The sequence below is a fragment of the Sesamum indicum genome, linkage group LG4, assembly GCF_026168435.1.
Source record: "Sesamum indicum cultivar Baizhima isolate 11 linkage group LG4, ASM2616843v1, whole genome shotgun sequence".
Classification (NCBI taxonomy): Eukaryota; Viridiplantae; Streptophyta; class Magnoliopsida; order Lamiales; family Pedaliaceae; genus Sesamum; species Sesamum indicum.
Window position 1 is genome coordinate 20,744,094 of NC_142660.1, and position 25,999 is coordinate 20,770,092.

A 25,999-nucleotide genomic window follows, 5' to 3' on the forward strand; every position below is an offset into this window, starting at 1 on the left:
TATTTTTATATAATACATATACTTTTTCTTGCTTCCACAATTTTATTTGAATTAATTATTTAAAAGATACATGACTTATAAGCAATAATTTGATTGGAGAGGAGGGAATTCATATAACAAATTAGGGGAAAATGCAATTAATTCCCTTGTGATATCGCAAATGAACAGATTACCCCCTTTACGAAAAAAATAAATAGCGATTTACCTCCCTGTATATTTTAAAATATAACAATTTATCTTTCTATATTTTATAAAATGGAGCAATTTACCTTCTTATACAAGGATGTAAAATTGCTTCATTTTAAAAAGTATAGGAGGATAAATTGCTATATTTTTTTATAGGGGGATAATGTGTTCATTTTCAATCTCACGGGGGTAAATTGCTCTTCACCCTAAATCTTATAGAATAGTGTTTGTTTTTATATTCCTAAATGTTAATTTTTATATTAATATATTATTTTTATCTATTTTATAATATTAATTGCATCCCATAATTTAATATTTAATTAATTAATCAAATTGAAACAAAATAATTAATTTTACTAAATTCAGTAATTAATTAATGCTATAAAAATAATCAAAAAACCAAAAAAAAATATTTTTTAATAAATATATAAATCATAAGGAATTGGCTTTTACATAGTAAGTGAATGTGTCAAAATAAAATATATACTGTTTCAAAATTAATGACACTGTATCGAAGGAACCATTCCAAAAAGTGTATTAAATATAATATGAAATGCTAGTGCATATACCATTCCAACCATGTGTAGTTATAGGTAAAATATGTTCTTAGGTAACAGAAATTTTACACGCACTATGTGTAGTTAGGATTCTTAGTGTAGAATTATTCACTGCTATTAGCACTTGTACGCTTTATCGTTTATGATGGATTCTTTGGCCCATCGAAGAAACCGTTTAAATTAAGTAAGTTGTATTGTACAAATATATTTCTTTTTACTTAATAAAAATTACCTTTACCGAAAAAAAAAAAAAACATTTTATAAGGTGTAAAATGTAATGAAGTGGACAATTTCATTGTAATTGACACCAGTGCACATGGTTTCTTTTGTACCCGTGAGGAATCTGGACATTGTGTAAGGAGTAAATGTAATAAACTCGACAATTGCATTGTAATTGATACCAGTGCACATGCTTTCTTTTGTCACAATTGCGCTGTTAATTGGTAGTCGGAGAATGTTGTGATTACTTTTCTCACAACAGCGTCCTAATCCGATCCTGTAATATTAATTTTACCTTAACATAATCTCCTGTTCTAAGTTCTGTAATTTCTGAAACTGAAAGTTTTAATCTTCCGCCAAACTAAGATGGCTTACGCTGCTCTTGTTTCACTTGGGCAAACGCTTGTTCAGCTTCTGAAACAGCATCAGTTTTCCCTTGAAGAAAAACCACGACTTAAATCTCTCCTTAAACACGTGAAGTTCTTGCAAGCATTTCTTGAAGAGTTCCCTGAGAAAGCCAACAATTTGGAAGCTCGAATGAGGGATGCAGCAAATGAAGCTGAGGATATTCTTGAGTACCTACTGTTTGAAGAAATTCTCAGCTTGGATTCAAATGGAGGAACCCCGACTTTTGATCTTTCTCCCTATCGAAGTCGCAGGTCCGAAGCCCATAGGTTTCAGCGCAAGTTTCAGAAGCAGTATCAGAAGCTACCGGGAGTAGCTGATGATTTCAAATCTATTGTAGAAGAGGTGGTGGAAGCTAAGAGCAGCCTTGGAGTCCAACACCTCCAACTCACCGACTCTTCTCGTCCTACATCAGCACCGATGCAACTGAGTGATTCTTTTGCTCCTACTTCATCATCAGTGCTTGCGCCCGCCAAAAATGATGCCATGGTTGGATTTGAAGATGACTTGATGGCAATAAAGACTCGGCTTTGTGGAGAGTCGCGCAACCTGGAGTTCGTTCCAATCTATGGCATGGGTGGCATTGGTAAAACAACTCTTGCTAGAAATGCTTATGATGATAGATTGATTATACAACACTTTGATACTCGTGCTTGGCTTACGGTGTCACAAGATTATAGCATACAAGAGATGCTTTTCGCTATTATAGATTCCATCAATGCATTCAATGAGACGTTTGATGAAAAAAAGCATAGCTACGAACGTATGGCAGAACATGCGTACAAAGGTTTGAAGGGTAGGAGGTATCTTGTGGTGCTGGATGATATTTGGAGTACCAAGGCATGGGATGACATGAGGAGGATATTTCCTGATGACAATAATGGTAGTCGGATCATATTAACCACAAGGCTACAAGATGTGGCTGCTTATGCCGACCCTTCCAGCCCTCTTCATGAGATGCACTTCATGGATATGGATCAAAGCTGGAATCTACTTCGGCAGAAATTGTTCAAAGAAGAACCATGTCCTTCAGAGCTGGAGAACATTGGAAAGATGATTGCAAGAAGCTGCAAAGGACTCCCCCTTGCTATTATTGTAATTGCAGGACTTCTATCCACAGTCAGTCAGACTCAAACTTCTTGGGAGGATATAGCAGAAAAGGTAAATTCAGCTGTCACTGCAAATGGTGAGGAATTTGCCAAGATTTTATCTTTAAGTTACTCCCACCTGCCTCATCATTTGAGGCCATGTTTCCTATACATGGGAGCTTTTCCTGAAGACCACGAGATCCTTGTCGCCAAACTAGTCAAGTTATGGGTGGCTGAAGGCTTTATGAAACCAAGTGTATCTAAAAGCTTTGAAGAGCGAGCAGAAGAATATTTGGAGGACCTTGTCAAGAGAAGTCTTGTTTTGGTTACTAGGAGAAAATGTAATGGCAAAATCAAAAGTTGTGGCGTCCATGATCTGGTACGTGACTTGTGTAAAAGAAAAGCTCAGGAAGAGAAGTTCCTTCTAAATGCTACAGATAGGGTTGGTAACAAAATTCTTTTAGAAAGCATGAAAGATCAGCACCGTCTGAGTATTTGTCCCTCTAGTCTGACTGTTCCCCCCAGTCTGACTCTCCTTTCAAATATTTATAGCCCTATTATCCGTACCATTTTGTGCTTTCAGAATTGTCAAAGTTTTCCAAGTTCTTTAAAAAGTTTTAGATTGCTGAGGGTACTGGATGTTCTGAAGCTAATAGTGATGGAGTTCCCTGCCCAAGTACTTGAGCTATTTCATTTAAGATATCTTGCTTTCAGCTATGGGTATAAAGGTGATCTCTACGTTCCCGCTTCAATATCAAAACTTCAGAATCTTCAAACCTTATTCATTTTTCCATATTGGAGGAACAATGAAGATTGTAGTTGTAGAATACATTTTCCAGCGGAAATTTGGAGGATGGCACAATTAAGACATCTGGTCTCCTTCATTTTAGACCCCTTACCTAGTCCTTGTTCCAAATCTTTTTCTCTTGAAAACCTGCAAACACTGGCTCTAGTAGCAAATTTTAAATGTGCCAAAAGGATCGGGCAAATATTTCCAAGCCTAAAAAAGTTGGGACTCATTTACAATAGAGATAGAATATTTTTGCAAGTCTATCAACTCCACAATCTTATCCACCTGCGTCAACTTGAAAAACTGAAAATCTGTATAGGGAGCTATTGGGACCGTCATCCTTTGTGGGAAAAGCTTGCTTTTCCTACAACACTGCAAAAGTTAACCTTGAGTGGTTGTGTGCTTTCCCAGCAAGATATGGCGACTGTAGGTTCATTGCCAAATCTTCATGTGCTGAAACTGAGAAGATGCTCTTTTAGGCGTGGCAAATGGGAAACAACTGAAGGAGAATTTCCTCGACTGAAGTTTCTGCAAATCGAAAGTGAAAATCTCAAGCATTGGGTAACAGATAGCAGTCACTTTCCGAACCTTGAGCGCTTAGTGCTTCATGATTGTGGAGAACTAGGTGAGATTCCAGATGGTATTGGAGAAATTCCAACACTTGAGCTGATTGAGGTGCCACACTGGCCCAAATCTCTTGTGGACTCGGCCATGCGGATAAAAGAGGAACAACAAGAATCTGGAAATGATTTCCTTCAAGTTCGGGTGGCGTGGTAGCATGTTGCTTATGGAATATTCATTCATAAAGTCTCATCTAAGGTTAGGCATTGGATCTCCTTCTACATAAAAGTTAATCAGTTCAAGTCTTTTTAGGTTGTTTCCCTTAACACTGTGTCTCTTTATTACATTGAACTTGATGTTTCTTTGCATTGTTTTTCCTTTTCCCTTTATTATGTTGATCTTCAGCAATTACTCTCATCCATTTTCACTTCACTTGCTAGTGCTTAAAGGAAAAAGTTGATACGTTTTGTACTATATATGTCTGCCTGTGCGTATGACTTGTGGTCTGTTGTGATGATGAAGTCTATAATCTCCCAAGGATGCATAAATCATACAGCAGCCAACATAATGAAGGCACTGGAATTGGTTAGTGTTTGAGATACATTTGAACAAAATATTTACACTTCCCTTCTACATTGACTAAACTTGTCTGAATACCGACCAATATTTACTTTGGCGATTTTACTTTGTGCTAATTTTATCTCAACTAATCTTATCTGTTCATCGCAGGAATCGGAAGAACGATTAGTTTCGGATACTCCTCTATAAATAGGGAACTCGCCCCCAGGCGAAAAGTTGGCTATTATTCTGTTGCTCTTCTATTGCTTTGATAAACACGATTTATCTTTATTTTTCATCGTCATGTTTCATTCTCTTTAACCCTTTTTATTATTTTGGATTATTATTCTTCAAATCCAATATTTTGGATTATTATGAATTTATTTTTCACTTTAATGATTTTGTTTGAATATTTATTAAAAGTGTAACTTTAAATTTTTATTATGTCTAAATAAATGAAAAGTATACTATTGAAGTGATTAAAAAAATAAATATGTTCTAATTGAGGAAGCTTGGGGTATTTTTTATTCAATTATTTTGTATGATTCAATATTTAAAAAAATAAGTATCTTATTAATTAGCGCTACTTAAAACAAACATGGAAAGAAAATGCAATAATCTAATAGAATCACTTCTCTTATTTTTTTTTCTATTTATATCCTGTTTTTAGAATTAAATTTAGAAAAATCCTTTTTATTCCAAAGTTATTTAACCATAAATATTTTTACTGTTTCAAGATATAATATATACCATTACAATTTTAAGTTTATATTAGAATAATTATATAAAAAATATATTATGAGTTTCAATTATCTTTTATTAACTCTTAGAATTTATATGAATTCTCTCTATAATATTTACTTCTCACATTTTATATTTATCACTAAAAAGCACTATTTAAATTACTCCATATGTAAAATTTGTTTCAGTTTTGAAAGACAATTTTTGTTATTTATTTTTATATTGGAGCAAGTTAAAAAAAAATTATTTTTTTAAATTTTATTTGTTATATCAACTATCTCCAAAGTATTCTGTAATATATTTCTTGTAATAGTCTTTTTACTTAAATTTTTATTTTTTCAGTTTAACCATCATATAAAAATTTTATAATTAATTCTATGATATTTTAATTTTCATCCCTACCTCTATTCAAGATGATAATGTAAAAATTAATTCATATAGATTAATAAGCACATGATTTTACATAATCAGTCCTTTAGGGGATTGGTATTTTGTATCTCATGGCATAAATTTATTTAGACTTTAGAGTATCTAAAAATATACGAAATTCATGAAGTTGCTCTCTTGTTGTCCGTTACCTTTATAAAGGAGAAAAATGCAATTTATCTACTGTAATATGAGAAATGAGTAAAAAAAAAATTATAAAAAATAAAACCATAAATTATCACCTTATCGAAAAACCATTAATAGGGGATAATTTACATCATTTTTTAAAATACAGGAGAATAATTTGCTAATTTTTTTTTTCATATTTGAGTATTTGCTCATTTTACATATCACGTTAGGGTAAATTGGATTTAACCCCTTCATAAAGTGTTACTTGAAATGTGTTTGTGAAAATACCAAAAATTGAAATACAAAGTACCAAACAACAAGACAACATCTTAAGTTATGAATGTGAAAATTAGATTTGAAGGATTTAAAATTTTTTGAATTTATAATTATTTAAATAAATTCAAATCATTTATTATTAATAATTTAAAATTATCGATCTAAATGTAACGGGAATGTGAACATAAATTTTATTGTGTCTGAAAAATTAAAATATATAAAAATTATCATAAACGTAATGTTGTATTAAAAATCAATTAAAATAGTACAATCTCTATTCTATTTTTTTTTTATTCTTTCCACAATGCCAATTTTGATGGGCTCAATAGTAAAGTTTTCATGGAGATCACTTTTGAACTTTAATTTGAATTTTTATAACGTTAATTAGAGGGTTTCATATTTGTAATTTCGAATTAAACGCTGTAATTTTGATTTTGAAATTAATTTGATTAATTTTAAATATAAATATAAATAGAAAAAAGATAAAATGGATGAATTAATTTGTGTTTGCTTTTTGAAAGTCAAAGATGTGGGGTATGATTGAAACATTCTTTAATGTTAGGGCATACAGCACATGTAGTTGACAGCAACTTCTCTCTCTAAAATTACAATCCCTCCTTTCTCTCTTCTCTTTGGTTGTGTTGTGTGCAAGCATTTCTTGACCGAGACGACGGGCTACAAGCTCGACTCAGGGATGTGGCCAGTGAAGCAGAAGCCCTACTCAACGATTTCCTGTCAAAACAAATTCTAACACGGTTCAAGTCAGGTCGACGATCCCAAGATGTTCAGCTTCAAAGGCATCAGGACAACATTTCAGATGTGTATCAGAAGCTACAGAACGTAACAAAGGGAATGGATTCTATTGTTGGGCAGGTGATGAAGAGTAGTAAGGACAGTTCAGACCTGCTGAAACACAGAGATTCCTCTGCAGCTAGTTCATCATCGGGGCTTCTTACGCCCACTGCTGGAGAACCTGTTGTGGTTGGTTTTGAGGACGACTTGACGGCAATTAAGCATCGCCTTTGTGGGCAATCTTCCAAGCTCCAGCTTGTTCCCATCTTTGGCATGGGAGGTATTGGTAAGACAACTCTCGCTAGAAATGCTTATGATGATCAGTTAATTATGGAGCACTTTCAGATTCGTGCTTGGGTAAAAGTATCACAAGATTATAGCATACAAGAAATTCTTTCAAACCTTTTAGTTTCTATAAAACCGTCCAATGGAAACCAATGCGATGAATTTTTGGCGGAGAATGTGTATAAAGGTTTGAAGGGGATGAGGTATTTGATTGTTATAGATGATGTGTGGAGTACAAAAGCTTGGGATGACATAAAGATGATATTTCCTGATGATAATAATGGAAGTAGGATTATTGTAACAACAAGACTATTGGATATAGCTACTTATGCCCAATTTTCTAGTTCCAGCGCTCCTCACGAAATGCATTTCTTAGATGAGGATCAAAGTTGGAATCTGCTTCGGCAAATGGTGTTTAAACAAGAAGATTGTCCTGTTGAATTGGAGAAAATTGGAAAGTTGATAGCAAGAAGCTGTGGAGGACTCCCCCTTGCAATCATCGTGATTGCAGGACTTCTGTCCACAGTTGGTAGAACTCAAGCATCATGGGAGGATATAGCTGAAAACGTAAATGTAGCCGTTACAACTAATTACGAGCAGTTTGCAAAGATACTATCTTTGAGTTACATCCACTTGCCACAACATTTGCGACCATGTTTTCTATACATGGGAGGGTTTCCAGAAGACTATGAGATACATGTCTGGAAACTCATCAAATTATGGGTGGCTGAGGGTTTCATTAAATCAAGTGAATCTAAAAGCTTTGAAGAGGAGGCAGAAGAATATTTGGAGGATCTTGTCAAGAGAAGTCTTGTCTTAGTCACCAAGAGGAAAACTAATGGCAAGATAAAAGTTTGCGGTGTTCATGATCTCGTTCGGGATTTGTGCATAAGAAAAGCCCAGGAAGAGAAGTTTCTCCATAGGTATGTTGGCAAGATGCTTTTCGAGAACATGAAACACCAGCATCGGATAAGTATTATGCATCTGAATTTGAATTCCCTTGAAAACATATATAGCTCAACCATCCATACAATTATATGCTTCCAGGCTAGCTATAGGTCTCCAACTCATCCAGAATATTGCTCTTTTCTGGGTAACTTCAGGATGCTCAAGATATTGGATATGGTGAATTCTGCCAGAGTACCTTTTTCCCCAGAAGTATTTGAGCTATTCCATTTAAGATACCTTGCTGTAGACTATAGCATAGAGATTCCTGCAACTATATCAAACCTTCAGAATCTTCAAACTTTAATTGTTCATCGAGGAAAGATATTCAAGAGCTACGAACCAATGATGATATTTTTGCCACCGAAGATTTGGATGATTCCACAATTAAGGCATCTCGTCTCATTCGTTTTTGGTCGCCTACCCGACCCAGAAAGAGCAATTTCTCCTCTAGAAAACCTGCAAACACTTTCCGAAGTCAGAGATTTTAGATGTACTGAGAAGTTCCTGAAAATGATTCCGAACCTAAAGAAACTGAGCATCTCTTATTTTAGAGGCAAAAATGATCAAGAGTATCAGCTCAACAATCTCCTACATTTTCATCAACTTGAGAAATTGAAAGTAAAGATATTTCCAACTTTTCTTTTTCGACGGAAGCTTAATCTTGCTTTTCCTCCATCATTGAAAAAGTTGACGCTGAGTGGTTGGCAACGTCCTTGGGAAGATATGGGAATCGTTAGTTTGTTACCTAACCTTGAAGTGCTTAAACTAAGAGATTACGCGTTCCGTGGCTACAAGTGGGAAACAAGTGAAGAAGAATTTCGTTGCCTGAAATTTCTGCTTCTTGACAAGTCGGATCTCCAACACTGGATAACTGAAAGCAGCCATTTCCCAAACCTCAAATGCCTAGTGCTTTATCGTTGTTGGTGTCTGAAAGAGATTCCAGATGGTTTTGGAGAAATTCCTACACTTGAACTGATTAAGGTCGATGATGGGAACATATCTCTTGTCGACTCAGCTAGGCAGATCCAAGAGGTCCAACAAGGTTGGGGAAATGATGCCTTTCAAGTTCGTGTTGGTCGCTATAACACGTTGACAGGGGACATTAAGTGATTGCTCTTTCAAACTGGAAATCACGCGTCTGATCAGGTTAGAGACTAAACACACATCCCTCAATCTAAAAGTTTAAATATCCAAGTCTGGATTGGGACTAAATAAGATGGAAATGAATTTTTTATGAAATTATGTATTTCTTAGTTTAGGATTTCACATTGAGTTCCCTGCTTATTTAATTTATTTTTGATTGCCATTTTCACCCATTAAGTCTCTTGATTCTTTAAAACTGTAAAAGTATATGCAAGATTATTTACTCCAGAACCTTCTGACCAATTGAGTTCAGGATGGTTAGAACTTCTCTAGCAATCTTGGATAAGTTTTAGTGTAACTAACTGTCGATAGCATAGTTGTTCTACGTCACTTTTTTATAACTTCATTTCATAGAAACAAAACAGGGAGTATCTAAACCATTTATTATTTGTTAGTTTTCCGTGAGTTACCTCTTCAATCGTAACTTTGACGAAGCATTTGTGTTCCAAGCCGTTGCATATATTTTTCAAGCTATTTAAATCCAGTTTGCTAGCTGACTCTTTTTTCTGTCTGAGCGTTCAAAGTTTCTGATGTTTGTCGACATATCTTTCGAAGCTATCTTACCTGTTATCAGTCTGTTTTTCAGTCGGCTCATTCCTAATTGATGATGGCTGATAGTTCTGGCAAGATGCCGAGCAGCCAAAAGTGGTGGTTTCTAGTTCATTATTTGCTTGTTGCTTTGGAGGAGATGGAGATGGAAGAGATGATGTTATATTAGGAGCCTTGTTTGGTAAAAGAGGCAGACTGTAGAGGTTGGGATGTTATTGTCAATTACAGATTGATATGTATAGCATATATTATTACTAGCAACTATCCGGTGCAGAAAGGTTTCCATTATGACTAAACTTCAAAGGCAAATAATAAATTATACACAAGATTATAATTTTCCATTATTACTGACAATTTCATAAACATTACACCATCCCAAGGAGCATAAGATGAGAAATAAAGTTCAACGCCAGATAATATTATCGTCACAAAAGATGTTGCAACTTGAACTGATATTTGAAAGAGGATTGTGAACAATCGATAATTCCTTACAAGGGATTCAAGGATAAACCTCGATAAGAGACCTTAGACCAAATGCAGGTGTAATCTTATAGTTGGTGAAGCCAGCATCAAAGAAGAGCTTTGCCCACTCTTTTTCAGTCCTTTCACGACCAGTGAGATAAGGCATCAACGCTATGTCGAAGAAGAAACAAGTTTCCATTTCTTTATTGTCTCTTCCATTAACATCCAAAACCATGTCAACAATCATCACCTTCCCGCCTGTCTTGTCCTTGCCACCAATTGCTTCTTTGCTTTTTTTTAGCATTTTGAGACAGCTTTCATCGTCCCAATCATGCATTACCCACTGCGTGGTGTTATTACCATATCAGCATTAGTTTAAAATGCTATTTCTTGAAGTTGAATTTGAGCAATTACCACTTCGTAATTTTTTTTGATAGACTAAGCTAATGTTGTTCCGAGCTTATTGATTAATAATTTGGTCCTGTAATAATTATAGGTATTCGACGATTTGATCATTTAAAAAATAAAACTTGTGATCTGGTCTATTATTTTTATAGATTTCACAATTTGATAATACAATTTGCTAGATAGTTTGACATGTGTTGAAAATTGGCATCTGCAAGTTATGTGCCGGCTTAAATTTAAGAACAAGTAATTTAATTACATGTGTGATTTTTTTTGGCCAATTTTCAAATTCCAAATAAAATATATTGTCAAATTATGAAATTATGAAAATGGTCGACCAAATAGCAAGTTCTATTTGCCAAAGAACCAGAACACAAGACACCCATAATTATAGGATCAAAATTACAATAAATCCTATTAATTATCTAGAAGAATTTATAAAAAAAACCTAAATTAACCCTTTAAAATAGAGAATATACTATAAATTAAATCTGCATATTGGATGAATGTTGATAACAAAAGATAATGGCAAGGAAGGAGCAATAAAAGGAAATTGTAGTCAAATCAAAATTGTCATACCTTGAATAAAACAGCATCAACGGAGGGGATAGCCTCAAACATGTCTCCCGCAATGTATGTCAAGTTGTTAGTGCCTTTCAGGCCACCCACAACATGTGGGAGATCAAGAACAAAGCATTTCATGTCGGGGAATGCTTCAGCAATAGCCTCAGCTGTTGTCCCGGTGCCACCCCCCACGTCCACCAACGACGTGATCCCCTCCAACACTTGTTTGTAGTCTCTAAGAAGTACATGAGTGAAGAGCCTTGAATCACTAGACGTAGCTTGGTTCAACAACTTGTTCAGCCCTGCCTCCTGCCCTACATACTCGAACAACGACCTCCCATGCACCAGTTCAAATGCCGAGGAATGCTTTTCGCTCCCCAGCCATTCGCTTATATGATCAAAGGGTTTCATCATAACGGGGTCCAACATGAGTTGAAAGAATGGCGTCATCGACAAGGGTGAATTCCTCAAGAGGAGGAGAGAGGCCGGCGTGAGCCAGTAATGCTCTTCTCCATCATCATCACCGTCGGCTACTCTGACGAAAAACTCAGAATGAATCAGTATGCGCATCAAACGGTAGACGAAATGGGATTTTCCGGCAGGGATTGGAAGGGCATGGACCAATTCAGAGAGAGTGATTGGTTTGGCATGGTTGTGGATGATATCTGGAATGCCCAACTCAAGTGCACATTTCAAAGACATGGAGCTTATGAAGCTGAATAAGTGGTTCCAGACATGGGCTTGAGCATGAAGCAGTTGCTCTGTTGAGAGTTGATCTCCATTTTGCAATGCCATATCTAATTTAGTCTATGTAATTTGTGCATGTTGCCATGAATTAATCTGCCACTCTTTATATATTCGAACATAAGTCGGCTTGTACAGGGAAATTCGATATGTCTCGGCCAAAGCTCAACCAATCGTATAAGAAGTTACTGTAAATTTATGTACAATTCAAAAAAAGTGACCATGACACATTAACTTTGTGATATATTCAAACCTAATTGGAGTAAATTTTTTTTATTTATATCTTATGCTAATATAATTTTGATAAAGTTGAAAGTGACTAGATTGGCATGATTTATAACAAGTGGTTTAATTTCTTTAATATATCCTATAAAAGACCAACCAAATAATGTTGTCTAATCTTATCTCCAAGAATACAATAAACATATAGTGAAGATTTGGTGAATCTTTTGTGCCAATTGATGAGTAATTGAAGGGATTAAAATACTAGTACAACAAATCATCCTCATCAATTCATTTACGAAAATGTAAGTGACATTCATATTTTTTAATTAAAAAATTATAAGCTTCTAACTTTTTTCCCATGCATATAGCACGGGAAAAATTCATTTTTTATTCAAATCAACTTCGAATTATCTGTCTTTTTAATTAGTCCCTTCAATAGTTTTTCGGTATTAATTTCGGCCAAATTATATGATTTCTCTCAACTATTCTTCATAAAGTTTTACCTTATTGCTATAAATCATTTTGACCCCTCATATTTAAACTTTAGTACAATTTACTTGAGAAAATTGTACTTTTAGTTTTATTATTTAAAGACTATGATATTGTTTTATTCTGTACAAATTGATTTTTACAATTTAGTTCTATAAACTTTATAATTTTGACAATTTTAGTCCTTTTGGTTTGAAAATTATATATGACTTGCACATGACCATATTACGTTAATCCTGTAATTCAATTGGGGCAGAACTAAAAATATCAACTCCCCTAAGTTACACATCCAAATGCCTCCTAAGTTACATGTCTAAAATAGTAATATAATTGCATGTGCAAGTCAAATGCAAATTTTCGGAAAAAGTGATGAAAAAGGGATGAAAATTGTCAAAATTTTAAAGTTACAAGACTAAATTATGAAAATCAATTCGTGAAGGACAAAAAATGTCATCTCCATAAATTATAAGACTGAAATTGTATTTTTTTCCAATTTACTTCTGGCAGATAGAATTGTATAGAAAAAACTTAATAACTTTGTGAAAATAATTTTTCTTAAAAGAATTTAATATTTTGCAAGGGAAAAAAAAACATTCTTATCAACACTTAATGGTTTTGTCAAACTACTTTTACATTTAATATATTATTTTTGTCACATTTAATATATTTTTTTCCAAGTTACATTATAGTTAGTTTTTATGATATTTATTTACGGGATAATTTAGTCTTGTAACATGTTTACATATTCTTTTATAAATTGCTTTTTTTTTCAAATTAATTTAGTGACAAATTTATTGAGTCTTAATCATATTTCAAAATATATTTGATACACAAATTATATTATTGTACTTGAGAAATTCTACATAATGTTAGATAAAAACAGCCAAAAATTTAAATAATTTATTAACGAAAAATAAATACTTTTTATTGCCACTCATAGTGAATGAGAGTTCTTATAAAATGGTATATGGCGTACTAAATAAATTAAATTTTATTTAGTACTTTTCAATTTTACAAGGAATAAATTATATTTAACCAAAAAATTAAGAAAATATTAATCTAATAAATTCTGGTAATCTTGAAAGTGACAAGATTGCCATGTTTTCATACAACACTGGTCTTTAGTGCCAATCATTGTGTAAGACAATGATTAGTAAAAAATTTTATTTTTAAAAAAAGTGATTTTTATAGAAAAAGTTAGAGGTTGTAGTAAAATTAAAAATAATAATATTTGTAAAAAAAAGTGAGACTTAAATCCAGCGATTAGGCTCTGCCATCTCAGACTTAAAACATACAACACCAAGGTATGAATCTCATTTATCAGCTTAAACAACAAAGTTAGAATATCAATGTGTTTTTACATAAACGCGTATGTGATGCCGAAGTCATGAAGTCCATAAAGCTGGACCGAAACTTGAACCCCAATTAACTTACCTCGACAACAAAGAAACAGGAGACAAGCGAAAATCTTGTTAATCCAAGTCCAGCTCCAGCTGAAATGTTGTCTCATTTTTGTGGCGTAACACCTCAGCACAAATAGTGCACTTTGCAAAGCAAGATTATTAGGGACCGTTTATTACATCCAAAGACATTATATAATGATCCTCAGTACCCCTGACTTTCAGCATTTCGGAGTTCTCCACAAGTCAAAAACAAAGCAAATGCTTCTTTTCAGCATCTTGCTTCCATTTTGCTGCCACATGAATGGGTTGATCATTCCAAGTAGCAGCTTGGAGGTCGATCGAGCAGGCACAAGATTATGTCCCTTTATAGACCTGAGATGTTGAGCAAAAAAACTTCACATATAAGAAAATGGAATCTATTGAAATTCGATATTTCAAAGGGGGAGTACATGTTGAATGAAAATAGAAATAGTATCAAATGAATTAATTCTTTGCCTCCATCAGGAATCTTCAAAGTTAAAAGGTAATGTTTTTAGCACTGTGCACCACCCCTATTAGCCGGCCAATTAGGGAAAAATTGAGATGGGTTGGGCACTAGTCGATTTAAAGCATACCTCGTTACAGCAAATATGACTCAACTACAGTTCGGCCGAACTTTTCTTGAACATCTTTAGGAGTTTCAATCTGTAAACAACAGAAAGGAGAATCCATGAGAATTAATGATGAGATGGAGAAGAAATTAAAGCAGATCAGTAGTGTGAATAAATCCTTTCACGTACCGCATTAAGAGCCTTAAACAGAGCCTTGACCGTGTTATGAGGATTCCTTGAACCAACAACCTATAAGTGTATTCACATCAGGACATAGCAGGAACATGAAAACCTATTGATTGTTTCAGTTTTATACCTTTGATTTCACGTTCTTGAAACCAGCTAAACTAAGAACTGTTTGGACAGTTCTGCCTGCTTTCATCCCTGTTTGAGTAGGGGCTGGCCAAAGATACACCTAACAGCAGATAAAGACATCAGCTCATCCCAAAGAAAGAAATATATATACACTTCTTAAATTCTACCATAAACAAACATATACAACTGGAAATTTTTTGGAACCTTGGTCTTTTTATATGATGTCTGAATTGCATGTGCAATTGTGTGCTCCTCATGCCGCTCTATGTAATGGAGATTCTGAAAGCACTTCTCATATGCCTGTGGCAACAGATCAGTAACATATTAGCATATATGGATGTGATAGTCCATTCCTAACATACATAAAAGTAGTTGCTCATTTTATCAGATATCGTCGTAGCATTTAAGATTCTTAGATCAAGTATGCATTTTCTTATACAGTTATGAGTTTAAAATGCATACTGAATTGAAGCTGAATATTCAAAATAACCTGCAGCACAAATTAGTAGATCATACAAATTCATCTAGCAGCAAAAAGTTTCAAGTTGAGTTCTGGACACTTGCATGAGAACAATGGTTCAATTCTCTACTTATACTTCATGGTTAAACAAAATAGCATCAATTTGATACCTTTTGAAGGGCAACAGGAATTGCGGGACCCTTTGCTTTAGCAAAACCAACAACACCATGATAGTTTCCACAAGCAAGCATTGCAGTGTACTTCACAACTTGCCCACCCTGTCTCATTCATCAGTCATTTTTGTTAAACAATAGATCAATGAGTAAAGAAAGAGGCAATACTAGGGAGACATTACCTTTGTGACCTTACAGGTTCTGTTGACATCAATAAGCTTCACATCAAAACCCTGCCACCATTGAGGACAGACCATGTTCAGTAAATTAATTTGATGGCACATAAATATGTATAAAGGGACTAGAATTCCCATGAACTAGAAAGTAAGTGATGAGAATTAGGACTACAGTGAAGAATATCACAATCTGATTGGGTTTGAGATTGCAGATCGCCAACGTGGTTAAAATGATGAAAATTATGCTTCACTAAACAAGGATCACTGTCCATCTAACACCAGAAGTTACATCCCCAGAGTCATATGACATATGGGTGATGGCATTGAAATTACTTGGTATTTTTTTAACACAGTATAACCAGATTGTGACCTAGTTCATACTATTATTCATCACGAAAGCGCCAGCAATTGAGTCACCATCGATAGACGTCAGAGGCAGAGCTGTGCTCTAGGGCGCACAAAATAATTTCTATTAATTCGAAAACTAAATGATATAATGGGTTCAGGATGGCGATTGTTTTGTGGTTGATTAAGATGGTGTTGGTGGAAAATATGGGGATGAAAAAGAAAACAGTCAACAGCAAGAATTGCCTATCTCAAAGAGGATGCTGCTTGCTAATGTGACTGTGACTTGTAAATGAGTGTACCCTTCTAATCATCTCTTGCCATATGTCTCTGTTTTTTGTTTCATTTTCTGCCCACAGAAAAGGAAATTTATGGGCTCGGTTTCATGCATTTCTTTTAACAAATAGGCTTGGACTACTCTTTAACTTTGACAAGTGCGAATAGTCTTAGACAACTTGGACTAGCATATCAAATATGGAAATAATGGACCAATTTGGCAATAAATACAGCAAAACAAAACAAACGCCAAAATAGAACATGAAGACCCCATCGCATTTTTAACATGATGTAATTTAAATAAGAAGGCAGCCATCAGTAATATTGCTAATCATGAGATGAAAGGCTAGCTGAGGCAACAAAATGATAAATGCGCATACTTACTTTCCTATAGAGAGGCTTTCTCTTCTGCTCAGTCAATGAGTTCCTCTCCTCAGCAAGATCTCTAATTTCCTCCTCCAATAGTTTTCCCTTCTTTCCAAAAGTATGATCCAACTCTGCCAGTTTCTGCTCAAGTTTTTTATCCAACTCATTGAGCTTTTCCAACAATATATTATCCTTCTCTTTCAGATCATCAAACTCTAAGTCGTCAGCATCCCTTTCACCTCGTGTAGTTTCTTGCTCCTTCTCCAAGTCGGCATGCTCCACATGATCAACAGAAGATCCAACTTGTTCATGCTGAATGACCCCATAATTGGCCGGATCATTAGGATCAAAAGCATCCTTCCACTCCACCATCCTTAATGCTCTATTCAACTTCACCTGAAGAAGAAATTTTTCTTTACCTTCAGCTACTTTTAGTCTATTCATCAACTCACCAATCACCCTATATTCTGGCCTCAGCTGAAAATGCTTCTCCTCAAACTTGTCAATTCTTTTCATCCATTTGAATGCATCATCAAGGGTCTCTGCTCAATTTTATAGAGTCAAATAGGTATACAATTGGATAACAAAGGATCAAACAATTAAGAGAATACATAAAATTGCAACGCAATGTCCTATCACCTCTGATGGTTCATGTTAACTCCTATCAGAGGGTAAGGTCAAATGTAGAACAAAGAATCCGTGGTAGCATATACATTGTTTCAGCTGCCAGTACTTAATTTTTAAGGAAATCTAAATCGTGTAATGACACTCTGCAAAGAGGAATAAATTACTCCATCCCCAGAGAACAATCGTGTAATGGACTCTTCGAGCTTATCCTTTAACCAAATTTACCATGCAATTGTATTCCCAAGGAACCGTAAAGTTGCATTTAGCACACTTAAATCAACTTCTTCTGCGTGATTCTCTAATGCAGCATTTGAATCACAAAAATTGTTGAGAGGAAAAGGAAAGGGAGAAACAAATTGTCAAAAACGTAACAAGTTCATCATGAAGTGAGAAACACTCTTTGCTTAAGTCTTTCCCTAATTTGAATCCAAGATTCAGAATCAAACATAGCATAAATGTACATATTAGTATAACCAATAAAACAACAAATTACTCTGAATAACCTTGGGCTTCAAAACTCAAGCAAGGATACCAGCATGTAAAACCAAAGTGCAAAGATAAACATCTTAAAATAGGCCACGATCATAGTTTAAGCATCAGATTTTGCAGTTCTCTACCTCGTCAATCGTCATTACCAGCATTTCTTTCATCTTCACCGTTTCTTCCATTAACACATCAAAGACATGTAACTAAATCACAGGATGAATGCTAAATCACACACACAAAGAGCCAAAACGGTATGCAAGATGTTCGATGAAAGCACAAACCAGCCTTAGTGAAGTTATCAAGCAGCTCCTCATGCTTCTTGAACTTCTTCTCAAACTGATCAATCAATTTATTCTCAGCCTCCTTGGAAAACCTATCATCATCATCGGAATCGGAATCAGTCTGCTCCTCGTACCGATTCAAATCACGCGGTTCACCTTTAGCTTTCTCCTTCTCCAATTTCTCAATAAGCGGACCAACGCCCATGTAATCCTCTTCCTCTTCAGCATCGAGGTCTGCAGTATCAAGCCCCGCTTTGATCCTCTCCTCCCTCTCGCGCGCCCTCTCTTGCTGCACTTGATAAGTGAGATCTTGCAATGCCCGCGCTTCGGCGGCCAAACGAGAGTTCAGAGGTAAATCCGAGAAATTGACACTGTAGTTTCTGATGGTATGTGCGGTGAAAAGAGGATTTGAGACAGTGTGAGTCGATAGAAGTGGATGGCAAAGGTACTTGGGAGATGTGGAATGAACGCGCTGGCGAAGAAGGAAGAGGCGAGTGAAGACTGTCGATTTCCGCATTGTGGTGGTGGCGGTGGCGGTCGACGGGGACCGGTGAGGAAGTGAGAAATTGCTAGGGTTTTTAGGGGTTTTAGTGGTGAAAATATAAATAAAAATCGTATGGAAAAAATTCTAAAATTAGATAATTTAATACGTACAATCTATTCTGTAAATAAAGAAAGAGCACTTCATTTTGGTATATTAACTTTTATTTTTTAATATTTAATTAGTTTTTTTTTTTTATTTTCTTATGAATTTTTCATTTCTTTCTCAATTTCCACATCTTTTCTCCTCCTTTTATTTTTTTTAATTATTTTCTCATGCTTTGTACTTTTTAATATTTTATTAATCTAATTAATATATTTTTAAATTTTAAATTAATTATACACACACTGAGTATGCTACATATAATTGTTTTATTAGTAAATTTATGAATTTTTGTTTATAATTTTTTGCTTAAATAATATTAACTCCGAAGTTGTAAAAATATAAATAAATACAACATTTAGTGCTATTTGATAAAATTTAATTTTCATTATTTAAGTTTACTATTACTTTATTGTAAAGTTACAGTAAATATTTAAAAATGAATTTAGAACATCATTGTTCTCAAAAAATTATAATATTGTAGACAATCACTTTAAAGATTAATTTAAACAGTAATTTGACCTTTTCCAAGCACAACCTGTTTGTTTGTGTTTTCATCTTAAGTTTTGATTTTGTATAAATTTTCATGTGAAATTAATCTCATTTATATTCAAATATAGTATATTTTTAATGAAAATACGTATAAACAAATATATTTTTAATTTAATTACTATTTGAAAAACGAAACATAAAACACAAATGAGCATCTTGCATCACTCATGTTAAAACCATCTCAAAGTGCCTACAAAGTGTACAACTTCTAAATTCAAAGGGGAAGAGGCAAGTTGAGGAAGAGCTAGGCTGCCTCTATAACAATTCCCCTGCAGAGTGCACATTCTGCAAAAGAAACAATGTACATATGGAGAGTGGAGCGCATATCATATCAACTGCTATCTACATCAACCACACTCAAGATCCATTTTATCGGCTCCCTCGTCAACGTTCTCATACTCAACTACTTCAGCAGTTTCTACAGTCATCAAAGGTTATATCAATCGGCTTCAAGTTCAGCTCCAAACTTCTCTAATCTATCGGTCTCTTCTTCCAAGTCACGTACCAAAGCATGGTTCACAGATCCGTCATCTATGCTCGCATGTATTTGTTTTCCACCAAACCTGGAAAAATAAAGGTAAAAACAAGGGGAATATCGCACAGGTAATGTCAGAATCATGATATCTCCCATATATGCAGGTCTGTAATGCCAAAGAGATGAAGCGTTTTTTTGGTGTGATAACCATAGGGTATCAAATTTTCGATTAAATGTTCGTCTAACATCCGCAGCTGGAATATTTATGCCATAAAGATTCTCTAAGCTATATTCATATCGACTTGTAATACAAAAGAAAAATTGAAAAGGATGTGAATATTACCATCGACCGTTCATCAACTCTATGCATTTATGGGCATCTTTGCTGTCCTTGAACTTCACCAGGATGACACCCTGCGGATGATTCTCACAGACCTGAGAGGACAATGACAAAAGAAAATTAATACAACTCAACCCAAAACTGCAACTGCATGGCTGCACTTGGTTCACTATTTTAGTCTGACTTTGTCATGATTACTTTGGAAATTGATGTTTAAGATAAGTAAATGTGTAGGTACTGATATAAAAAATATACCATGATGAAAACATAGATTTCAATATGTATTCACATCAATAGTAGTGAATAAGATTTTTTCATGATATTGGGGAAAGATGCTTGAAATATGGCTAACTAGAATAAAATTGCCATACCTTAACAGAATCTAATGGACCAAGCTTTCCACACTCATCACGAACATCCTCCTCTAATTCGGAACGCAAATCCTCCTCAGCCTATAAATGGCAAAGGAATGCTTATGTAGTTTTTCAGGGTATAAGTTATGGTTCAAGAATGTCATACTTCAAGACCTAGACGTATCAAGATAAAAATCACAGCTACCACATGGCAATCACAAGGAATAGGTGCAACACAACAGTTCCCAGAGTACAAACACATTGTAACTACAATTGGTGCTAATTTAACCCCCATAAGCTCATCAAGTCAACAGAACATTGTTCGAATTCATAATTATGTTATAATCTTGAAATAATGGTATGTTTCTGACCCATACCCATGGCCATCTCTAAAGTTATATAGGTATTCGGAGAAGTGTGTTACCCTCAATTCTGCAGGGGTGAACATGTAACGAAGAATAACAGTTGCTGGAATAGACACCTTTGCGTCATCACGGCCACCTGTTTGATCAAAAGAAATAATTAAAAAAAAAAAAGAAAATAAACTTGCAAAATCATCAACTGAATAAAATGTTGAAACCACATCACGAAAATTGAGACTATGAATGTGCATATTTGTCTCATGCACATGGAGAAATAATAAGCCACATAAAAAGCTCAATATACCCAAATACAGATCCATTTTTTCCCTTACTGAAAATACATTCCTTAACCCCTTGGAGTTTAATTACTCTGTATTCAGACCCCTCTTATGGAAATATTCGGAATTTTGGATCAATCATAAAGAGGTCATTATGGGAAGGCACGCCACTCCATTCATTGAATCACAGGAAATACAAGCATATATTCATTAGTATCAGACTATTTCATGAAGAGGTTGTTTATTTCATGAAAAGGTTGTTTATATCATACTGCACCACCTACCCAAAACAGACATAAGGTCAAAGCTAAATATATTGTAGCTTTTTTTCTAAAATTAAGAAATGAAGCTTCCATGATATTGCAATATCACTTGTCAGAGGACCTACCCCAGCCCAGCATCTTCTGTTCAACCTTCTGAAGCTTTCTCTTCTTATTCTTGTCCACTTGCTTCGATATGAATCTATCACCTGGAAGTAAAAGGCATAAATTAAGATAAAGAACCAAACACCTGAAAAGGTTTATATAACCTTTCATGATTTCATCCACATCAGATAAAGAGAAGGCGCCAAGGCGCCATACTTGCATTTGTTACGATACTTTTGGACATCCGTTAATAAAAAAATACCTAAGAACAACTAATACAGCAACAATAAGAAGTGCAATCCATGCAAATAACCTTTCTGCTCAAACTTAGCTTTTGTAACTGTCATGGGAATCTTCCCATCAGGTCTTAGAGGTGCCCCATCCAAAATTTGAATGGCGAGAGCTACAGAAGGTTCCTAGTTCACACCCAAGAATTATGTTATTAACTGACATAAGATAGACAGAACAAACATACAAATAACAGAAGTACATGCATGCAAGAATATGATTATAATTATAATCATATAGCAAAAAAGAAATAATCCAATATTATCTCTGTACTATAACATTACCTTCAGATAGGATACAAGAGCATCCCCCTTCTTTCTCCCAGTTTCTTTGTCAACATAAATCTTCACCCTTGGCTTTTTCGTTTCAGGATCCTAAAGTGTTACAGTAATAGGATATCATAAGATCATATATATCCCCCAAGGAACACACACTTTCACATTCTAGAAAAGAAAGGATTACTACAATAATACTAGTGAAGATCCCAGCTAAATCAAATGCAAACTTTCCTTTTTTCCCCCTCAATTTTTACCAGTGCAGATGTGTCTTTAGCAGATGAAATAACACAGTGTCAGATACAGCTACTGAGCTACTAGTAGCTGTCCCTTTAAACCAAGAAATGCTACTTCTTAAGGATAAATCCTATGTTACGATTATTAACCATTAGGAAAAGAATGCTAGAAGTTTTCCAAAACAAAGAAACAAGACCAACTTGGCCAAAAATCATGAAAGCTTAGAACCTCATGATACCCCTAAGCGCTATTAATGATCCATTCCTTCTGATATAATATAAGAAACTACTGGCATAATCTTCCAGGAGTATAATTGAATAAGAAACCCTAACAGAAGGTAAAACCCATTAGAGCCTGAAACTATGTTAGCCGAGCGCAACTAATTGGGTTTTTTAAACACAGTAATAGGTCAACAGTAAGACAAGGATGAGATTAATGTTTTCATCACTAGATAATTTTAAACATCTACTTATCAAGGAAATCAAGCTGCAACCAATTACACTAGTATGGAGTAATAGTTCAAAATGATTCAGCAATAGGCACCTATCACAATTTGACATTCATTCAAATCAATGAAATGTGGAATTAATAACACCATGGTTAAATCTCTGTATTTAATAGCGTTGAGCTTTGCTAATATCAACAAAATGTTCTGAACATCAAGTTCTGGTGCAAATTATTCAACAGCCATCTATCCAAACACCACTAGTCACCTTCAATATTGTAATATTGTATACAACAATTTCAACTGTAGTAAGAGAGGTGGGATTTCATGGAAACCGAGAAAAACATGTAATGTGCATATGCAATTTCGTAATGATGGAACTTGACAGCAAAAAAGTGCAACAAATAATGCCATTGCAGTTTCAGAAAATATTAAGTAATAATGATTAATTCCAAAATGAGTTAACAGATAACCAAGATTTCTCATACCTCCTTTATGATCCCACACTTGGAGAACACTTCAACCACCTGCATCAGATTTCATGTCAGCCACATTCTCAATCGAAGACACTAAATGGGGAAAATGCAAATACAAACTTCAGCTTGCACCAGATGTTGCATCTAGATTCACAAATTTGATAGGAAGCACAAACAAACAACAAAATCACATCCGCACTAACCTCTTCAGTAGTGACATCATCAGGCAAGCCAGTGACATATACATGCGTGTTAACTTTCAATTCAAACCAAGCATCTGGAGGTTTGTTTGCTTCCTAGAAAAGCATTTGACACAAAAAATAGATTAACGCTAAATACACCCAGTGATCCAGAATAAAAAAGCATAGCCAATAACACCATCAGGTTAAAATTAAAATAATATTATCAGCAGAGATTAATAGACAAACAAGATTCCTTTATTGATTTGTATTAGATATCCAAATAGACAAGCAACAGTAAACATAAAACAAAAGTGAAATAGGACCAACCTTCTTATCCACATTTTTCTTATCAGATGTTTTCTCGGGCAGTTTTCGCTTGCCATTTTGCTTTTCTTCAACAACTTCATTTGCAGCACTATCCTCTTCTTTCACTGGCAGATGATCAGCATCAAGTGTTGGGAAGACTTCCTCTTCCTGCACAAAAGTCATATCTTCCGGGTGATAATCCTCAGTGTTCTGAGTCGTGTTTTCCTGCCATAAGCAATCATTAAGAGGCAAGACTAACATGAACACATGGTGCTTATCTAGAACTGAGGAGATCAAAGAAGTTGTCACACTCTTAAGATCCAGGAAAAATAAATGGAAAGAGTGATCTTGAACAGTGAATAGCCTTATAAACTACAGACGAATAAATATCTCCACCAGATAAGCAAAAAAAAGTTTGAAAGATTTAATCTTGTGCATAGTTGTAAATGGTGCCCCATGGCACATGGCACGTGGCATGGCACATGGCATAGGGAGAGCCCAGGCGCTGGGCTTTTGCCTGGTGTGCACCCCAGTTGAAGTGTGGATTGCCTGGCTGAAGCCAGCACAGGGTGGGCTTGTTGCTAGGGAAAAAGATTAAGAAGACAACCCTTGATCTGAGCTAGTCTATTTTTCCACCTCGTATTGATCCTTTTTCTTGTTTCTTCTTGCTGAAACTTTGTTAAATTCATGATTATTTTATTATGATGTAATTTTTAATATCATAACTCAAGCTTACGCTATAAAATAATATGCTAAATAAATCAATTCTTAATTCTTGCTGTAATTGTTAAGTAAATTTTTTATTTTCTTGCTAAAATTCTGGTTAAAATTGCTATTTTCTTAAACTTTTGGCTTAAAAACTAAATACCTAATCTTAAACATTGCTGATTTTGGTAAAGCTTCTAATGGTACAAATATAAAATTATTTTTGGAAATCTGTGCTCTGCTTCAAAAATCCACTGGTATGATTCACAAGGTAAAAAAGAAAAAGAAAACTTCTGAAAACAAGTCCATGAGCACAAACAAATCAAAAATGCACAACATATTATGTGGTCATCAACCTGAGGTACCCAAGCTCTAAGAGTCCGGTCCCACTTATATGTAGTTCCATCATCATCTGTGAATTCTTCCTCACCCTCTGGTGGTGTTGTAGGTCTGTCTTGATCATCATTTTTGTTAACCTCAGCTTCTGCCTCTGCCTCCCTAACCTCCCTTTGCCACTTTTCAAACTCGTCTTCTTCGTTAGATGTGACAGGAACTAAAAAACAATTTAAATTACAAAATCTCAGTAACAAACCTTAAGACTCGTCGATCAGAAACAAAATAATTCCAGAAAACATATAGCCACCTGAACCTAGAGCATTTTGCGGTGGAGCATCAGTCAACAACCCAGGAACTGATGACAGAGGCTGCCAATCGCTGTACCCTTCAGACCACACAAGTGTACTCTGGGAAAAGTACCCACTCGAATAATGCTCTGCCCAGGCGAAATAGACAAGCTTAAGCACACCATTTCAACATCACGAAAGACCATTCAAACATCATACAGATGAACTGATTGTCCCGATACCAAGTCTATTGCTTACTTGTAGAAACTGGAATCCAGCAAAAACGAACAAGAAAAGAAAAGCATTCAAGAACCCAGAAGCTAATCGACGAAGAAACATCACAAACTAAAATGGCCGGCCTATGAAACCTAGAAGGCGAACACATAACATAATAAGCATCCAAGAATACAGCAAAGATTCCTCAACATGATAACAACTAGGAAATGAAAAGACTCACCTTGCAACTCAGAGACAGTGTAAGGGCCTATTAGCTGTTGGTCCTGGCCAAGAATATACCAACCCGCTCCAGTAACCATTTCTGAATTCATCAAAATTGTTAGCCTCAACTACTAAATTCAAACAAGAAGTCAAGAAAAAAAATGTCGTAAGGAAAAAAAAAAAACCTTGATTTCCATCAAATATCAACAAAAACTAGTCGACTAAAATGCGGTTTTACCTTATTGTCAAATTTGAACAAAAAATGAGTCGACCAAAAAAGGCCCTTCATTTATCATTAAATTAGAGCAAAATTGGGTATTCCAAACACAGAAGCATCGGAGCAGATAACAATGAGCTTGAAACAAATGAAATCATCAAAGAAATCATGCACGGACCAGGGACTTGTGGTTCAGACGACATCGTTTCACGTTTCTTCTGGTAGTTTCTTCTCCTCCTCGCTCCGCAACGTAATACCGCACGGGTGGATTTGTGGGTAGAAAATAGGGAAACTCTTGTGGGCTTATTCGTGGAGTAGTTAATTGGGCTTTTATCATTGGGCCCATTTACATTAGTGGGCTTTTCCATTCGGCTCATCAATTGCCACTTCCATTTGGGC

The 25,999-nt window shown here is 35.0% G+C and overlaps 4 protein-coding genes across 9 annotated transcripts; 1 reads left to right on the forward strand and 3 right to left on the reverse strand.

The window, feature by feature from the left end:
* The first annotated feature begins 1,091 nt into the window (after positions 1 to 1,091).
* LOC105161194 (uncharacterized) lies at positions 1,092 to 9,914 on the forward strand. Its single transcript, XM_011078807.3, has 3 exons — positions 1,092 to 4,018; positions 6,542 to 9,107; positions 9,691 to 9,914. The coding sequence occupies exons 1-2, from the start codon at positions 1,329 to 1,331 to the stop codon at positions 9,069 to 9,071; spliced, it is 5,220 nt and encodes a 1,739-aa protein (XP_011077109.2). The 5' UTR covers positions 1,092 to 1,328; the 3' UTR covers positions 9,072 to 9,107; positions 9,691 to 9,914.
* A 136-nt stretch (positions 9,915 to 10,050) lies between these two features.
* Positions 10,051 to 11,961, reverse strand: LOC105161193 (chavicol O-methyltransferase). The gene is made up of 2 exons (XM_011078806.3): positions 11,100 to 11,961; positions 10,051 to 10,458 (listed from the first exon to the last, which is right to left on the reverse strand). Exons 1-2 carry the CDS (start codon positions 11,877 to 11,879, stop codon positions 10,153 to 10,155), a joined length of 1,086 nt encoding a protein of 361 aa, XP_011077108.1. The 5' UTR covers positions 11,880 to 11,961; the 3' UTR covers positions 10,051 to 10,152.
* A 1,865-nt stretch (positions 11,962 to 13,826) lies between these two features.
* LOC105161195 (Ribosomal protein S5 family protein) lies at positions 13,827 to 18,653 on the reverse strand. The gene is made up of 9 exons (XM_011078809.3): positions 18,041 to 18,653; positions 16,665 to 17,188; positions 15,666 to 15,716; positions 15,481 to 15,588; positions 15,055 to 15,150; positions 14,852 to 14,950; positions 14,725 to 14,784; positions 14,560 to 14,629; positions 13,827 to 14,317 (listed from the first exon to the last, which is right to left on the reverse strand). Exons 1-8 carry the CDS (start codon positions 18,555 to 18,557, stop codon positions 14,564 to 14,566), a joined length of 1,521 nt encoding a protein of 506 aa, XP_011077111.2. The 5' UTR covers positions 18,558 to 18,653; the 3' UTR covers positions 13,827 to 14,317; positions 14,560 to 14,563.
* A 673-nt stretch (positions 18,654 to 19,326) lies between these two features.
* ELF9 (RNA binding (RRM/RBD/RNP motifs) family protein) lies at positions 19,327 to 25,905 on the reverse strand. Of its 6 annotated transcripts, none has more exons than XM_020693526.2 (15): positions 25,779 to 25,905; positions 25,403 to 25,483; positions 25,204 to 25,212; positions 24,972 to 25,094; positions 24,679 to 24,875; positions 23,639 to 23,842; positions 23,333 to 23,425; positions 23,142 to 23,180; positions 21,981 to 22,070; positions 21,722 to 21,824; positions 21,432 to 21,512; positions 20,828 to 20,904; positions 20,422 to 20,502; positions 20,054 to 20,145; positions 19,327 to 19,798 (listed from the first exon to the last, which is right to left on the reverse strand). In XM_020693526.2, the coding sequence occupies exons 1-15, from the start codon at positions 25,801 to 25,803 to the stop codon at positions 19,675 to 19,677; spliced, it is 1,419 nt and encodes a 472-aa protein (XP_020549185.1). In that variant the 5' UTR covers positions 25,804 to 25,905; the 3' UTR covers positions 19,327 to 19,674. The 6 variants fall into 6 exon arrangements, with proteins under 6 accessions (XP_020549185.1, XP_020549184.1, XP_020549186.1 ...); XM_020693525.2 differs by having other exon boundaries at positions 24,966 to 25,094; XM_020693527.2 differs by lacking the exon at positions 25,779 to 25,905 and adding an exon at positions 25,622 to 25,772 and having other exon boundaries at positions 24,966 to 25,094.
* Positions 25,906 to 25,999: the final 94 nt, after the last annotated feature.